Source organism: Xiphophorus couchianus, chromosome 9, assembly GCF_001444195.1.
Source record: "Xiphophorus couchianus chromosome 9, X_couchianus-1.0, whole genome shotgun sequence".
In the NCBI taxonomy this organism is placed as follows: domain Eukaryota; kingdom Metazoa; phylum Chordata; class Actinopteri; order Cyprinodontiformes; family Poeciliidae; genus Xiphophorus; species Xiphophorus couchianus.
The window spans coordinates 12,952,273-12,970,899 of NC_040236.1; the positions used below are offsets into that span (position 1 = coordinate 12,952,273).

General features: G+C 36.5%; 1 protein-coding gene across 3 annotated transcripts in view; it reads left to right on the forward strand.

Annotated features, from left to right (window-relative positions):
- cacna1ea (calcium channel, voltage-dependent, R type, alpha 1E subunit a) overlaps nucleotides 1-18,627 on the forward strand; it is a 102,800-nt gene that overhangs the window by 56,041 nt on the left and 28,132 nt on the right. For all 3 annotated transcript variants that reach the window (XM_028026924.1, XM_028026925.1, XM_028026923.1), the window contains 10 exons: nucleotides 10,174-10,277; nucleotides 11,630-11,788; nucleotides 13,178-13,368; nucleotides 14,178-14,281; nucleotides 14,646-14,761; nucleotides 14,991-15,044; nucleotides 17,249-17,341; nucleotides 17,512-17,721; nucleotides 17,806-17,918; nucleotides 18,029-18,141. In XM_028026924.1, coding sequence (XP_027882725.1) covers nucleotides 10,174-10,277; nucleotides 11,630-11,788; nucleotides 13,178-13,368; nucleotides 14,178-14,281; nucleotides 14,646-14,761; nucleotides 14,991-15,044; nucleotides 17,249-17,341; nucleotides 17,512-17,721; nucleotides 17,806-17,918; nucleotides 18,029-18,141 — 1,257 coding nt within the window. The remainder of the gene's footprint in view (nucleotides 1-10,173; nucleotides 10,278-11,629; nucleotides 11,789-13,177; nucleotides 13,369-14,177; nucleotides 14,282-14,645; nucleotides 14,762-14,990; nucleotides 15,045-17,248; nucleotides 17,342-17,511; nucleotides 17,722-17,805; nucleotides 17,919-18,028; nucleotides 18,142-18,627) is intronic.

Consider the following 18,627-nt stretch of genomic DNA (forward strand, 5'->3'; position numbering starts at 1 on the left):
ACATCAGGGTAATTAATTAGGATAATGGAAGTGGAAAGAAACTATAGATATTTTCTAAAATCTTTTACAAATACCCTCTGATATCACTAGATACAATTTAGTGTAACAGACTGACCTTAAAGGTAAGTAGATCAGCATGTAACCTAATCTCAGTATAAATCCAGCTGTGCTGTGAAAGTTTCATGCTTTGTGGATTCTTTTCTTAAGAAGCTGGTCAGACTTGATGAAAAGTTGAATGAACTAAAAGTTAGTCAAACCTGGAAGAAAACCCTTCCTAGGGTTTAAGGAAGACTAAAAGTGCATCTTGAGCTACAACAGAACTGTCAAAACATTTTAATGTTAAAGTGGCCTAGTTAAAGTCTAGATAGAACTACAATAAACAATCCGGAGCTAGGTTGGGGAGATTTTAATACGTATGTACAGCACATGTTTAATTTTCATTTTTAATTTATGTTTTAATTTGGAAACTGTGTGTCATTCTACTTAAGCAAGCAGTACACTGAAAAAAGAAAAGAGTTGGAACCAACTTAATTAAATTGCTTTAATTGGTAACAAGTAATTCAATTACGTTTATCTAACTTAATTTATTAAGTTCATTTAACTTGACAGATTTAAGTCAGTTTTACTCAAATCATTTAGTTTACTTCAAATAAAGAAGTGAACTAATAAAGGATCTTTCTTTTAAAGTTTTTTTTTTTTTTTTTTGCTCAGGCAGCCTGAAGCTTGCGTCGTGACGTCAGACGTAGGATACAAATGCATCATTGAACTTAATTGTTTCAAGTAAAGTCAAAGTAAAAAGTTCTTTTAAGTTAAAAATTTAACTTTTAAGTTAATTCAACACAAAAAAGTAAGTTGTCATCACTACACCAAAATAATTAAGTGAGATTAATGTAAATAAGTCCATAACTTGAACTAAAATGAACGTTTTTAGAGTGTACTTTTGTAGGGGTACTACTATATTTTAGGGGTTTATATGACCACCATGAGTAAAAAGCATGTTCAAATGTAATTAGTCAGATTGAGATCTTCTGGTTAAATGATGCATTTTAACTGTGATCTTAAATCTAAACACTGAAAAACGATCTTACTGATGAAAATCCACTCATCTGCGTCCCTGAACCTCCATTTCTCCCTCATCTGTCTCTCCCCACTTGTAGCCATTGTAAAAAGACATCCTGTGATACAAAGAGTGTTTAGCAGGCCTTTTATGCAGGCTGATTAGGAAAGATGAGGTGATATGCCAAGATCAAAGTGGCCCTACTGCTTGCTGGGACTCTTGTCAAATTAAATTCTTTTTACTAGCAAAAGTAACCAGCTCTGAGGGAAGATGATGGATATTTCTCAATTATGACTTTTCAGTTTGTCTGCAAATTCAGTCTGAGATGAACAGGGCCTTTGTGGGAATTGAATTAATGCCTGAAGTTTATTAGTATTCAGTCTGAATCGACTGAGGTGAAACATGTAATGAGCAAAATTCAACACAATATTCTCTAGAACCAATTTATTGTTGATGCGTTTCAGCCGCGACTCAATGGAATAACAGAGTTTAGAGATGGAGATGGAGTCGAAGCAGGCTGTCTGTACACTCTTCACACCATAAATGAGTGATGAACACCTTGAAGTTCCTGTAGCATCTGTTATATAATGTATGACATTGTAATTTCTGATGCAATGTCAGTGACTTAATATAGGCAATAAATTATGTTTACAGTAAATTGCTGATCAAAAGTCAAATTTAAAGAATAATGCATCCATAACTAGGTCAGTTTTATGGCTATATCACTAATTCATTACAAGTTTTTTTCATACAAATGTTTATGTTTATGTTTATGTTAGCAGCCTGAACTGTTTTTGAGGTTCTTTAAGTTTCTTTGTTAAATCAGTCTTGTTTGTGTTTTACTTTAGTTCAATCATTCCTTAGTGATTGTAGTTTGTTTATTTCTTGTGCTTAGTTTTTTTTTTTTTACTCTAGTTTAATTATGTTTTTTTAGGTCTAGAAATTCTTTAGTGTTAGATTTATTTCCTAGTCCCCTGTGTACAACCCCTCACTCCCTGTTCCACTTTCTCTCTCCTCATCCTGCCTTCTGTTTTCTCCTCTCACACCTGCAACCCGTTTCTAATCATCCATCTGTTCTTTGTTCAGTAATCAACTTCTCCAGTATATATTCAACTAATTCTCAGTCACTCCTTGCTGGTTTCTCTCATCTAATCCTGTTATCTCCCTGTTGATTCCCTTCTGTTTTTGCTACTGGATTCCTGTTTTTGTTCTGCTCTGGCTCCCTGTGCTCCCTGTGTTTTTTTTGTAAAAAAAATGTTTTTTGTTTTTTTCATTTTTGTTATTAAACACTTAAAATCATCTATGCTTCCAACTCCAGTCTGCATTTCGAGCCTTTCAGAAGAAACTCATGACAGATTGTTGACGTAGAGCCAACAGAAATTGCAGAATATTGTTTTAAAAAATGTGTATACAGAACTTGTTCAATTAAAAATACAGAATATTTTCCTAATACCTTCTTTAAACCTCTCTTAACATGCATGTCTGAACATATTCCACCCTTTCTTTGTAAAATGGCTACTTCAGTATTGATGTGAACTTGCTCATTTCCAGCAAGGAGCTTCTAATTGAATCCAGAATCTTTATGTTTCAAATTGAGTGACCTCAAAGACTAAATGTGCAATTGTGTCAATTAGATTCCAGTTAAGGTCTCCATGTTGGTGTAGCTAACTCTGTTGCCATGCAGCTAAAGGAGGTTATTTGTGCATTGTGTTTGCATGTTTTCCACATGCATGAGTCTTCTCCCTCTCTCTAAAAACATATATGTCAAGTTCACTGGTCTCTCTAAAGTATCCTGAGCTGTAAATCTTTGCATTGCTTGTGTCTGTTTGCCTCTGCATGGACCCATGATGGGCTGTAATCACCCTTTATTCCAGTGAGTGATACTAAAGAGTTATTGTGTTTACATATAGTGGCATTTTTTTTTTTGGAAGAGGCAGCAGTTATATTATTTAAGCAATTCAGCAAAAGTCACTTTAAAGAAACATATAAGGTTCTTGACTGATAAAATTACCATAACAGCCTAAGTCTCATGTCCCTTTTTGGATCTACTTAAAGGAAAAGATGCTTGAGTGTTTCTGGGACTGTATTGTATGAATAAGTAGTTGAGTCGAAGCATTGGCGAGAGATGCTCTGAAGGTTGCAGGTAGTTTGAAATAGTTTTAGTGTTCTGCTCTTTAAAGTCAAGGTCAAAAGCAGAAAATGTTGGAAAACCTAAAGCAAACAACAGATTTTATAGTATTATCATGTTTCAAGGTAACTTTTGTAAAATAACTAAGGCTTTCTGCTTTGAATGGTAAGCCTGTTAGGATTAGCCATGTTTATATCTGTGTTGATTTGAGATTTCTGATTTAATATTTATTATCAGGTTTTTATAAATCCAGTATTGTTGACCTTCATGTTTAATCTGGCAAGTTATTTGTTTTCTGATTTTGATGTTTTGTACCTCAGGGCCATTGCAGTTCCATCTTTTTCAAGGCTCTGTACTAGAAAGCAGATTAAAAAACATACTTAATAATAATTTTATGACAGTATTTTTCAGGATTTATTGTGAAAATGATAAAGATGATTTAAGAAGTAAAAGACTGCTACTGGTAACAGATCATAGAAAACTCCATAATGTACCAATTGTGCAAAAGCAAGCTCAGTACACCGGTTACATTGCGTTGTACATTTGTTCTGCTAAAGCACACAATAAGTGCAGTCACCAATAGTTTCACATATTTTGATATTTATTGATTCTAAGTATGGATAATAAAAAAAATATGTTGTTTACATATGGAAGTATCACTGTTTATTGTTTTGATAAATCAGAGCTGTTCTCATAACAGAAACAGGTGGCTCTGACACTCTGCTGATAACCAGTTTGTGGAAAACATGTTCAAATCTACGCCTGTTGTTTTAATGAACTGCATGATTTGATTGTATGCAGCACGCTGAATATCAATGTAGATTTGTGTGCACAAACAGAGAGCGGGAGAGAATAAATGAAGGATCAGGGGGAGTTAAAAAAGGACAGAGTACACTGTGGGAGGCAGAGAAGCTTATATTAACTAAATCGACCAGAGCAGTGCTGTAGGAGGTTCCTCCACACAATTCCTTATTCTGTCAAGACAATCAGCAACACACACACACAACATATACGGGGATGCTTGCACTATTATTGCTTGATTCAACAATAAATATGTTCTCTAAAAATATTTAAACCTGCAACAGAACAACAAACATGGAATCTACTGCCTAAATGACAATATGAACTGAGTCTCTTTTCTTGGCCTTTACTAACTGTGAAGAAAAAGAATAACTAGACAGAGGCAGAAGTCCTGGTGGACAGATGTTCTTAGAATTGGATTAATGTTCTGTTTGGTGTGTTGAGAGCCTAATAGAGTAACAAAACATCAACAGAAGAAAAGTGAGCATGAGATTGATTCCAAACTAAGAAGAGAAACTCATAGACAGAAAGAGCCAGATGAACCAAGCTAAATCAGAAAACTACAAATGAAACTTAACTAGATAACAGAATAAATACAAAGTCCAACAAACCATGACACTAGTTCTTTAACATGTTATGTCATTTTATTTACTGGTATATTATACTTTGATAATTAATGTCCTTTAGTTGCTCTGAAGAAATACATTTAGCAAACAAAAATAGGTTAGCATCAACACAAATTCAGTACGGCAGTGTAATCCAAAATGAATGCCCAGCTTATTCTGTTTGTGTCCATTTTAGTTTTCAGTGTTCTTGCTCCCAATATGCTTTGTTTAAGAAGCTGATTCTGTGGCATGCATTGTTTAGGTTTTAGTGCACTGGTGTAGACAAAATAAAAGTAAAGCAGAGGAGAACAGTTATGCAATATGCATAACATTTAATTTTCCCACCCATTTTTGTTTATTGCCAAAAAAATGAAAACCATTTTAATTTTCTTATCCAAATCACTTATTTTTTCTGAGAAATCAGTTTGTACAAAGTCATATAATATCGCTTTGCACCAGTAATTATTATTTGTTTTACATTATGTTTTGAGTTGAAGTTGTAGTGCAAGATGCAGTTCATCTCATGGGACCTGATAAAGAAGCAGCCCTCTTTCCATGTTCCTTTTGCACTCACAGTTGTTCCAAGATACTCTGAATTTTTCCGAAGAAATGCTTCTAAATAACATAATATGGTAAAAGTTTATCTGCTCTAAAAGGCGCTGAAAGCCAGTTAGATTTCTAGAAAAAAAAGTCCTATAGAAACAGTTTAAAAAAAATCTGAGCTTGTTGCACAAATATTGTCTGATGTTTGTATTGTGCTTGATGACTAGTTGTTACCTACCTGAAGACTTTGAACAAGCATAATTTACTCAGTCCATTTGTACAGTCACTTTTTTCATGCTGTTTAGTTTTTAGATGTTTTTTTCCTACTGTTTATTAGTGAAATCATATTTGTTTCCAAAACATGGTGTTGTTTATTACCGAGAGATACTTGCAGTGCTAACAACGTAAGATGAGTAGGTAAATTTGTTCCATTGATCAGGTGTGCTCCTATTAATAAATGTGTGGCTGGACGGTGACATGGAGCATAAGTCACAACGTTGTCAGTATCGGGCTCTGACGGCTGTCACAGCAGATTTGTCAGGCGGTGTGAAGCTGTCGCCTCAGCAGGGTTTATCATCAGTACTCACTTATCATGGCTGACACCTCCAAGCAGGGCATCATCTGTTTGACAGCTCCCTCTGAATAAAAGTGACTTTATTAACTTGTGAAAAACCTGTTGGATATGTTGAATATGACATCTATTAAAGTGAACGCTATCTGGTTGGTCGGCCCAACCTTCAGAAGTGGATCCCAACTCTGACTCTTTCACATACTTCTGTACGTACGTTAAGAAAATTCCCAGGTATTTGACACTCATTATTCCCCAGTTATCCTAAAATATCAGCGCTTTATACTCCTGTCCACATTTTGTGCTTTCAAATAAGGGATAAGAGTTTCTAATTCTACATTATTTTTATGCGTACCATGCATAAATGGTGCGATCTCTGTTTATTGTAGCCCCACAGTGGCTTTTTGTGCACTGCATTCATAAAGCATATTTCACAAAATATATGTCGGTTGAAATGCATTCAACATTTGAACAACATGTCCTCCAGAGGGAAGAAATTTGTGCACATTGCTTTGTTTGCAGCTGTTCTCCCTTTCACTCCAACAGCAGATAGAAACATGCAAACTGTTAAGACTTTTACCGCTTTTGTGGTAAAACCAGAGACAGAGATAATTTCTTCCCGTAGGTTGCCTCTTTGATTAACACAATAAACACTTCGTAGCTAGATTAGTCAGCTAATGTGAAATAAAAAATATGTATATTTGCACTATTGTGATCAATATCTCTTTCTATTTGGTTTTTCCTTTTTCATTTTTTTGTATTTGCTTAAAAATAATGTCTGCAAGACATGACATGGATAAGTAGGAATAAATTATGACATTTTTATCTGCTAGTGACAGACATAAAAACATCCTTACTATAACAACAACTCCACAAAATGTTTTAAAACACGAGATGTTTGAGTTTACAAGACTCCAGTGTTTAAAAGCAAAAAGCTGTTTGAGCAAAATATGTCTGAAAGAGGATGTTTACTCATTTAGGTGAGGAGCTGATATCTGTTACGCTGAAATATTCTGGAAAACTCAAAATGCATAAAAGAGAAACTACAGCAACATCATAGACTAATTTGACTGGTTTATTTGTCTATTGGTGCCTTCATGCTCACCTGAAATAGTGTTCTCATTAGGTTCCTGTTAAGTGACATTATCCCTCCTTGCTGCGTGACATTTTAGATGCCTGTGTGGTGTCTTCACTGGCCTTTTCAGCCTGACAGCAAATTCTTTTGTCTGACCTTCCTTTAGCACAGCTCAGTAATGCTCTATATTCTTTAAATGCACTTTAAGAGGAAAATGTAATTGTATTTTGCTGGTATGTTGAATTACTAGCTGATGACACTGTCTATTATTTATCCTTGGTACCCTTTATGCTTGGACTGTAACATCAGGATGTTGAGTATGAGCAAAATAGCGTTTGGTATTATTAGATGTTTCATTTTGATTAACCAAACAAAGCTACTGTAAAATAATAAATGAACATCTTTTTAAGAGGCAGAGGGAAGACGACAGGGAGGCAATAAATGGTCGTCCAAACCGATTACTTGTGCCAAATCAGCCATGTGTCGTGCTTCCCCCAGCAGATTAAAATCTGCCAGATTCTGTGGCCAACCTTCACCTTCCCCGTCTCTGACAGAGAGGAGGTGCCAAGGTCCAGACGGGCTGAGTGTTTCATATTTGCCGTAGTAACGAGTGCGAGAACAGCCCTTTGCAGAGTGTTTCAGCTTGTATTTATGTATTCTTGACTCCTCATGGAGATGATATGTAATTCTTTTCATCAAATCTATCAAGTTTGTAACTTATTTTCTCAGAGGCTCTTTTAAAGTCTTACAAAGAAATTCAATGCAGCAACTTAAAGAGGGAAAAATAGAGATAGTTTATCCATTAGCCTCTGTGTTCTGATGCTTTGATTGGATTGTTTATGCTGCTGAGATGTTTAATTCTCATTTTAGGCACAAAGCCTAGTTAAGTTTCATTTAAGTTTTATTTCCTGTTTTATTTTGAAAAGTTATTCTAATTGTCGTCTACTAATTCTATATATATATATATTTCACTTTTTGATACTTTGATACAATGCAACCACTTACCTTAATGTATTACATGCTAGAGTAACGCAAAGTAGGATTATTTGTGAAGTGGAAGGAAGTAATTTGTGTTTTTATTGTTTCCAAATAAAAATTCAAATAGTATACCCTGCAGAAATGATTTGATGACCCTCTAAATAATCCATTGCAGTTGTTTTTTGAAGTGGTCTGTTATGTGAACAGAGTCAACCTGTGTGTAATTCAGTGGAAATACAGTGATAATGTTGTGGTGTTGTTTAAATAAAGCAGTAAAACAAGTGAAAAATTAAATGCCAGAGTTTTGACGTGGCAGCAGAACAAACTCTTTGAGTAAAATAAACAAAGACAAAAGCTGAACAATTTGATGTGACGATCACACCTGCGGAAGAGAGAGACCGCAGGTGCGAACCTCATGAAGATGTTTCTATTTCTGTACGTTCATCGACAACGATGAACTATTTTAATCTTTTTCTCATCTTCTTTCGTTCTTTTCTCCTTCCCTTTTTATTCTTCTAATTAAAACAGATGACGTTCTTATTCTGCTAGAACTAAAGATGAGACTAATTCTCACTGCTATATCCTAGAAATGTAATTGGTTTTGTGGTGCTTTGTTATATGATTAAATGTGAAATCTCTGTAGGGAAAATTAGTGTGCATAAAGAGGGCACTTAAGCACTGTTGTGTACATAAATCCTGGATAATAATCATTTTGTACAATCTACTGATCAGTTATCTTCAATTACCAGACTGTTTACAATGTAGCTTGGATACTGTGGTGATTCCAAATAGGACAAATGAACTATTATGATTGTGTATTTACTCAGGTAACATCCGCTTATCTGCATCAGTGACTTAATATTGCTCTTCTATAACTATTGAACTAACATTTGACCTTTGACGACAAACTCCTATACAGGACAAAAACAAGCCACTTTTTCAGTTTTGAAAATGGCATGTAGTGCCAAGTTCAAACTCAGCAAGTGGAATCTGAAACAGTTAATTTCCTAAACAAAACTTGGCCGGAAAAGTAAGAAAATGTCTGCTTACTGGATTTTCCTACTTCATGCCATTATTATGCTTGTTTATTTCCCTTTATCCAGTCCCACATGTAATTAAAATGCATTTCTGGGTCTAGCAGTATAGCTGAGTTTCTATATTGTTCTCATGAAAAACATGACAAATATTCTCTGAAAATGCCAAACAGTTTGTGGTACAGCCATTTTAGCGCTTTCGGTTAGTCAGCGAACTGATTTGTATGAAATGATATTAGGAAAACACACCATATCCAATACCACATGTCGAGATAGTGCTTTGACTTGTGATAATCAAATATTAACATTCTTACTTAGCATATTGTTATTGCAGTCCTGGCAGGTTTTTTTGTTGTTTTTTTGTGCAAGATTGATATTATTTACAGTGATACTGAAATAGTGATAAATATGCAATATATTTTACAGAGATTATGATACCTGTGATCCCTAATTTAATTGTAAGATTCAAATCACTGACCAGCATTATTCAGAAAAACACCACTTCTAATTTTAAATGCAAGCTTGGCTAAAGTCTTAGGTTTTTAAGAGGCTCAGTTTGGAGATTCCTTGGCTTCAATGCCCTTCTACTTGATTTCATAACCATCTTTCTCCATTTATCTTTGTTTTTCAGTCTGCATGCAAGCTCAAGTGCAAAATGGGAAAAGCAGTAGGGAAAAAAAGTCACAGAGAAGGTATAATTGGAAAGGGGTTTGACAAAAAAGTGAAGGAAGAGAGAGATAACCAGAGAGAGGTTAAGGGATGGAAGGCAACATCAGAGAATTTGGCGAAAACAGAGACAGGAGGGCAGACTAATGAGGGAGCAGGGGCTCAGATCACCAGACAATGTTTTCTTTAGCCATCACTCTGAGAGCTAAAGGCCACAGAGGTGCATCTGAAGAGCAGAACAGACAACACAAGATCAGCAAAGCAAAAATATAACTTTGAATGGACTTTCGTTTTTTTTTTATCTGCATGGCAGTTTAAAAAAAATCCTATATTTGTGTGATGTGTTTGTCCAGAAACATGATGCCTCTCCAGCTTAGGGGTATCCTGCCCACCCATGATGGAGCTATTCTTTGTTCTCCTCGTAAACAGCAGTTGTCACCGCCATCCTCCCACACACAAGAACACAGGCAAAAGTCCCCTCCTCCCTTCACTTCCCCCCCAAAAAACAAAAAACACTTGTTTTCTGTGGTCTTGGCTTTGCTGCAGAACCTCACATCATCTCCTCCGATATCTAAGCACTGCAGCCGTCCTCCAACAATATGGGTGTTTACGTGTGTGTCTGTAGCTCCACACAGCTTATAAAGCATAAAAATTGTGGTATTCATGTGTCAATCCTGTTGTGTGTCTGTCTTCTGTTTGTGTGTGTGTGTTTCTTTAGGATCCTGGCTGCAGCAGGGGCTCATATGAACATCTCAGTGGATCTGAGGACGCTGAGGGCTGTGAGAGTACTGCGACCCCTCAAACTGGTCTCAGGCATACCAAGTGAGTGTCATATATTTTTCAGTATTTGTTCAATATTTTTCCTTTTTAATTGATTGTGTTGAATACATAAACTTTTCTAACAGGAAAAGTGGGCAAGGCACTTAACTCCAAATTGCCTACCGATCTGCGTATCGGTGTATGTGTGTGTGTTTGTGAGTGCGACTGGGTGAATGTGACTCTAGTGTAAAGTGCTTTGAGTGGTCAAAAATGACTGGAAAAGCGCTATATAAGTTCAGTCTATTTACCATTTGTCTGAGTCAATACTTTGTGGCGACTATTATTCCACATCATCAATTTTGCCCGTCTGTTTTTGCAAATCCCTCAAGCTTAGTCGGATTGGATGAAGAGAATCTGGGAACAGCGAGTGTTCATTTTGCCACAGATTATCAATTGATTTGACTAGGCCATCCATAAATGAATGTGCTTTGATCTAAACTATGCAGACAGAGGTCTATTGTAACTCTGTCTGCATGTTTATTGTCGTTCTGTTGGAAGGAAAATTTCTGACTGGTTTCTTCTGAAGTATGCCTGCATTCCCACAACATGCCGCTGCCACCACCATGTTTCACTGTGGTGTATTTCAGGTGGTGTACAGGGTTTTGTGTATTGGCCAGATCTCCCTGTCCATTATGTCAGGTTAAGTGAACAAAATGTCTTAGCAGTTTTTCAGTTTTTGGAAATGATTTCCAGTTTTAGATGATGGTTTGAACAGATGTTCAAAACTGGAGATTTTGTTTTATAACATAATATTTTAAACTTTTCCACAACTTTGTTCCTGACCTGTTTGGTTTGCTCTGCTGTTTCGATAAGTTACATACAGATGTAATTTAAGCCAGCTGCTTGCACTTCATCTCATTTAAGGATATCAGAATACTGGTCAAGCAAGTCAACTTAAGATTTTTATTGAAGTTAAATATTGAAAAATGTCAGCTTTGCACATCACCATGATGAACCACATTTTGTTGGTCTACATAACATAAAATCCCAATGAGATTCGTTGAAGTTTTTGTAACGTGACAACATATTTATGGACACTCTTGCTAAGCATGCTTAAGTAAATGCAATAATAGTTGTTGTTGGTTTTTTTACATTTGAACTTTGTTCACTATATTTTGTCTGTTTGTAAAGTGCACTTATCTCCTGCTTCTTGAATTTTTATTAATAAAATAACAACCTGTGTACAAAAAATTCATACAATCGTAAAATATTATTTTTTATTTTCAAATCTACATTTCAAATTAACATTCTCCTCTAAGAGCAAACCAAAGATTTTCCATCAAATCTTTTGTTTCTACAGCTGCTCATAGGTTGCAACCTTTACTCAACCGGTTAATGTTCACTTTTATCTCCAGGTCTGCAGATTGTCCTGAAGTCCATAATGAAGGCCATGGTACCTCTTCTGCAGATCGGTCTGTTGCTGTTCTTTGCCATCCTCATGTTCGCAATCATCGGCCTGGAGTTTTACAGCGGAAAACTGCACAAGACTTGCACACCACAGCCAGGAATACTGGGTACTCTGGACACATGCTGGTTTATTTGATATTGAACAGATATGGTGTGTGCATTCTCCACTATGCTTCAAACAGGGCGGTGCAGAGACCTTTGGAGGGACAGCGGCTCAAAGTTAAAAAAGGGCACATTGAACAAGACCTTACAACAACATAGCAACAACCCATATTAATCAAGAATCTAATTGGATCCTACTATGTCATTACCATCATGCGGGGACAATGCAAAGCAAATGTATATTTTCCCCAACAGGTATAAAGTTGTTTTTGCTGGTGACGGTCCTGGAGGGCTGAGTTGATCTGAGACTGTAGCTGTTAAACAGAACATTGGAGAGAAGGTTGCTGGTTATGAAGTTATGAAATAAGCAAATTTGCTGCCATTTTACTAATTAAACCCTAATAATATCTCTTTAACAACAACTTGGCTCCAGACTGATTTATAGATCAAAATAGCTCAAAGCCAGACTAGTTTATTTTTGCTAAATTATTATATTTAGCTAAATATTATTGCTGAGGGGCACAAGCAGGCCTTCTGATATACAGATAAAAAGAATTAAAAAAAATAATTTTAAAAAAAACTCAAAAAGGGCACTGGGGGCATCAAGGATAAACGGGGCAGGGCTCAAGCCTCCTTCGCACCCCCCTCTGCATGTGCCTGGCTTCAAAGATGGTAGGCACCATCTTTAGGTAGGAGATGTTTGTTTCAATAAGTTGTATCTGGTTTTCTCAGATACAGACAAGTGTATGACACCGTCTTGTTGTTATGATGAAACAAATTAATATGTTGAAGAAAATTTGAAGTTTTGTATTATGCATGCATATAAAGAGATGAAAGAGCTCAACTTTTTCTATCTGCAAGCCTAGTCTCAGATTTTAAAAGAAGACCTGAGCTCCGTCTGTAGTTGTTTTTTGTGTTATTGTTCAAGTATCTCTGGCTTTGCAGGTTTGAGCAACTCAATAGGCAGCTTCTCTACTGTGATGTCATATCCAGAAAAGCAGAAGCACACATAGCGTGTAAGGCTGCACCTGGAGACTCCACCGAGCCAAAATGGCCTTTATAAACAAAACGAACAACGCAGTGCAGCACAATGAGTTATTGTTCAGTTCATAGCTGTTATTAACCTCCAAGCTGCCCCCAATTTCACTTGAGCTGAATGGACAGCTACGGGAAAAAAAATAGACTGAAGTGAATATTTTCTGTCACTGAATTGACAGACACTGGTTATCCATGCTTATAATGTAAAGCCTTTTTCATATAACGTGCTGCGGTTTAAAGGCCGTGAGATGTGAAACACTTTTATTTTCTTTGTAAAAGTTGTCAGTTTACTGCAGAGCATCATTTACGGGACAAAAAATAACTCTGCAGCATCTGATTTTGTCCTTCCTGTTCAGAAAATGAGACAGTGGACTCTTCTGAGTACATCTTCCCGTGTGGCGTGCGTCAATGTCCAGCCAAGTACGCCTGCTCAGAGACCTGGATTGGGCCTAATGACGGCATCACCCAGTTTGACAACATCCTGTTTGCAGTCCTCACTGTCTTCCAGTGCATCACCATGGAGGGATGGACCACTGTGCTCTACAATGTAAGGTCACATGTCTGCCTCTCATGATACTATTTTGGCTAGCTTCAAATTCTTTGAGGATTCTTACAAGGTGGATCCATGAAATCCGATTCACAGGGAAGTAAAGGCTTTACCGCATGAATAGGTACTGAATGATTATCTAAACCCTGTATTTTTATCAGTCTCTAATAATCTGATGCTAATATATTTTATGTTTTATTTCAGAATGAAAAAAGAACTGCTTGCAAATTAACTAAATAAAAAGGTTTCCTTGATTTTCATTGCTTTGTACTGGCTCGGTACTCACCTCCTTCCGTATTTGAATATTTATAAATATACAGAGATATGCAAAATTACGAGCTCTAGTAGTTTGTATATCTGCAGTGGAGTGTGTGTTCTCTTAAGAGAAAGGTAAGAAGGTTGTAAATTTACCATGAGACTCTGAAAGCTGTGAAGAGAATTTGCCTTTGTTTTAAAAATGTCCTAAAATGTGGAGAATTTTAGGAAGTTACTAAACTAAACCTTAGTAGCTCACTTTTTTTCTGAGAACTGCAATTTTAAATATACTTTTACATTTAATTTATCTATAATATGTAAGGTGACAGCTTGGGACATTTATTATTTTACACATTTTCATATCAAAATAGGTTAAAAAGACAAAGAGGAAAGGTTGAGCAGAAACCTATTTGTTTTCAGTTTTTGCATGCAGAGACTAAGGAAAGAAACATTTCCCTGCCCTCACTTAAAATGACTGTTCAATAGCTACTAGCTACGTACCTTTGGGATTGTTTTGTACTTGATGGAGTTTTGATCGTATTTTGATATTTCAGACCAATGATGCTTTGGGTCCCACCTGGAACTGGCTTTACTTCATCCCTCTCATCATCATCGGCTCCTTCTTCGTCCTGAACCTGGTGCTGGGAGTCCTCTCTGGGTAGATCCTACTTCACACCAAGAAATCAAAGAAATTAACTGAGTGCCTTCACTTCTATGACTTCGGTTGTATTTATTCCTTAATCAGTAGCCAGAAGTCAGACTGCAAGACAGAGCCACCCAGTTTGGAGAAAATAGAACAACAACTTTTAGATTTTAAAAACATGAAATATTTAAAGAAAAATTTAAAGAGCAATAAACAATCCTTTTGCTTTTATTGCCTCCTTTAACTTTCTTCCTGTCCTGCATTTGGTTGAGCAGTAAGAGGGGCTTATTGAACAGAACAATTCAACAACAGTGGGTTTATTTGTTTCAAGGCTGCAAAGGTTTCTTACCCTCAACAATTATTGTTTTGGTTATTTCAGAGAATTTGCCAAAGAGAGGGAGAGAGTGGAAAATCGCAGAGCTTTTATGAAGCTGAGACGCCAGCAGCAGATTGAAAGAGAGCTGAACGGCTACCGCGCTTGGATTGACCGAGCTGGTGGGTCTAGTCCAAGTTATGGAAATGCTTCTTCAACAACGATGGGACCATTAATAAATATTTTTTTTTATGATTAATCCTGTCCTCTGTAGACTATTTTATGCAGCATGTCGACTTTTTTTGTTTTGCTGTATCCGAGTTGGAGATGTGGTTAGAAATGATGTGAGGCTGTCTCTGTCATCAGAGTCAAGATTCTCACTTCTGATTTAATATTTTATTTTCTTTCCAGAGGAAGTCATGCTTGCAGAGGAGAACAGAAATCCAGGACCTTCTGCACTTGATGGTGAGTTAGTAGGGATGTTTTTTTTTTTTTCAGTTTTGCTGCGCACAATAAATCTTAAGATTTAGTTATCCCCCACAAGATTTAATTTAAATAGCTGCTCATGCATCAGTTGTTAATCATAGACTGGTTTACATTTTTGGTAATCAAACTGTATAACTTAAGATTTAGGGGTAGAGGTTAGGTGATTCCTTTCTGTTGTGCAGATTGAAAAATCAAGTGATATTTGCAGCTGGAGTGAATAATTTGATCATAAATGATGTCTTGTCATTCCGTTTGCATCAACCATCCATACTTTCAGTCATCTCTGAAAACAGCTTGATGAAACTAAGAGGAGTCACTCAATTTATTTATCTGACAAAGTGGGTCAAGTAATGACTTTATTATGATATTTCTTTTTGGACCTAATGTATTGTGTCTAAGCACAAAGCCTCACAGAGCAGGAAGCATCAACAACTATTCCATTTAAAAAGATGTTATTGAGCAAATTACAAGATCTTCCCTGATCCTGTAACTGGTCTCTGCTGTGTTTTTGCTTCTTTGCGAATGTCTTACAACAAATGGTCACATATGTGTATAATCTGATGTTTTAAATTGTCAATTTGTGACCCTTTACTGCAATACCTTTACTGCAATACAAGATTGATACAAATTTAGCCTCCCAGTACAGGCATAGTTGATCCTGATGGAAACTTTATTTTTAATTATTATAGACAAATTGAAGTGTTCTAAATAATAATAATAATAATAATACATAGTATTCGTCTTTAAATAACCACTTTTTAGCAATCTTTTGCAAGGACAACATCCATCCAGTTCCAAAGATAGTAACTTATATCCTGTTTTTATTGCTCTGCACTAGCTATTTTTTTTTTTGCTTTTTGTTTATTTTTTCATCAGACAAATATTTATTTTCATATGGCAAACCTGCAAAACCCTTAAGTTTTAGCTCCATAAATATATTTCCAAAAATCGATCTGACTAATTTATTTGTTTAATTAAACTTCTACATTGTTGCAAAAGTAAATAATTACTTTTTTGTTAAAATCCCTGGTTTAATCTATCAACCAGCAGATAGATAACTCATTCTCCGACCCTCTTAACTCTACAGTAATCTTTTTTTATTTATGTGACCTGAAGGGATTTATTATATATTGACTGACTGGAATCTCCCAAAGCCCTTCGGGAGCAGAGTAGGAGTTGTGTCAGGCGTCGACAACTAGGATCTTCTGCACTTTGCAGCAAAAACTTCACAGCCAATTTCCTACAGCCACACAGAAATCCACTGTAACTGCTACAAAGAACTCTATCTATGCAACCTGGTCACTACGATGCTGTAAAGTAAAAAAAAAAAAAACAACTGAAGTTTAAATCTGTTGTGCACATTGAAACTGTCTTCGGTGGCGATGGAAATAAATGTGGATGCTCTGATAGCTTTGATTATAAAGAAAGGTGGCACTTTGCTGTTGCCTTAGCAACCGCTGGTCTGAAAAGGCAGCAGCCTGGATGTGTGTTTGTGTTGACAGGCCTGAATCTTCCTGCCCTTAGCAAACACCGCAATGTGGGAAACGGCAGCAGGATTTTTGCGTATGTTTGTGTTTGATCAGCGGCATATTAAAAAGACCTCGAGCAAATATTGACTGCAAGTAGATCCAGAGGTAGCAGGAAGGTGTTAGTCGCGATTTGATAAGATGAGAGGTAATCGTATACACATTTGTCAGTAAGAAGCTTTAGCGTTTGTGTCCTGCTTGGCTTGCCACTATGTAAACACTGACTAAAAAAAGAAAAGGCATACACAGTTAAGTTATCTGGAACCACTGCTTTCCTCCTGACAGATATTTTAGGATTTTGCTGAAAGGAAGGTGATTAGCCCATTGCTTTAAAATTAGATGATCATTTTTGTCTCATTTAGCAGCAACATTAATGAGCTACATATTCCCATTAGCATGTGGGGTTCTGGGCCATTTTATTTGCTTTGTTGTTCAGTAATCAGATTTCTTGCCTTGTTCAGAGATTGTTACATGTTTTACACATGAAGGTGGGCTAACAAAAGACAGTTTTGTTGCAACGGATTTAAAAAATAAATTGAACAAATATTCCTCACAACCAAGAGCTCAAAATGATTTAACCTTTAAGCTTGTGTTTCACCTACAATATGTTGGTTTAAATGTTGAACAACCTGCCACTGGACCCTTTTATGTCTTTAGTGCTGAAGCGAGCAACCACCATAAAGAGGAGAGGGATGGATGTGCATCAGGGCCAGTCAGGGGAGGAACATTATGGAGATATCTCTTCTGTGGGTGAGTCTTTGTAATCTGAAATATTTGCACTTTAACTGGAAGTTAAACTCCATTCGACTTGAACTTCGCAGGGGTTTAAAATGGATTTGTCACTGTTGTTAGCACCATGCTGTGTAAGTGCTGCTAGACCGCAGCTTTTCTCTGCATCTACCTACTGTCTCTCCTGTAAGGCATGCCCATGGCCAGAGCCAGCGTTCGGAGTGCAAAGCGAGGTCCAACAGCCTATTTTCGACGTAAAGAGCGTCTCCTGCGGATTTCCATTCGCCGTGTGGTGAAGACACACACTTTCTACTGGACAGTGCTCGGCCTTGTGGCTCTCAACACGCTGTGTGTCGCCATTGTGCACCACAACCAGCCCTTCTGGCTGTCCAATTTTCTTTGTAAGTTCAGCAAAACTACACAATGTGAGGAAAATGTCTACTAGCAACATTGGAAGTAGTTAATATGTGTTTCTGTTTTCAAAGACTATGCAGAGTTCCTGTTCCTCGCTCTGTTCCTGACAGAGATGTTCCTGAAGATGTATAGCTTGGGACCACGTCTCTACTTTCATTCCTCATTTAACTGCTTTGACTGCAGTGTTAGTGCCTCCTCTTCCTTTTTCATATGTAGTTCACACAGTTAAGATGCTGTGGTTTAAATAAAAATGCTAATTTTTATAAATCTGTTCACATCTTTTGCACACTGTAGGTAATCATTGGCAGTATCTTTGAGGTGCTGTGGGGATTCTTCAGACCAGGAACTTCATTTGGTATCAGTGTCCTTCGCGCTCTCCGCCTGCTTAGGATCTTCAAAATCACCAAGTTAGTCGTCAGTTCTTTTTACTTTTTTTCCCATATATAGGCTTCCTTCACACTGGTCAAAGGACATTAAAATCAGTCCAAACTTGAATTGCAAGATTTTGAAGAGGTTTTCTGGGGTTTATCAAGAGCTGTTTAAATTTGCATCAGGACTGACTCTACTCATGCCAAGGGGAAAAAAATCTCATCATGCACACTCACGGTTCCAACTAACATGATTTATACTAAAATTTTTTTATTAATGATGATCAAAAGGAAGTTGTACAGTGACTTTATATGTTTACCTCTAAAGTGTGTTGCCATGTTTTTTGCATGCATGCATTACTTGTAGTAATAAATTAATTGAATTCAAATTCAAATCAAGGCTTCTTGTAAACAACAAAAAAGGCTTTAAGAAGTTTCTTCCCCATAGATAGAGTTGTGCCGTGACAATTTTGATTAGATTTAGTTAGTACATTTAATTTCAATGTCTTTCTGCTACATAAAGCT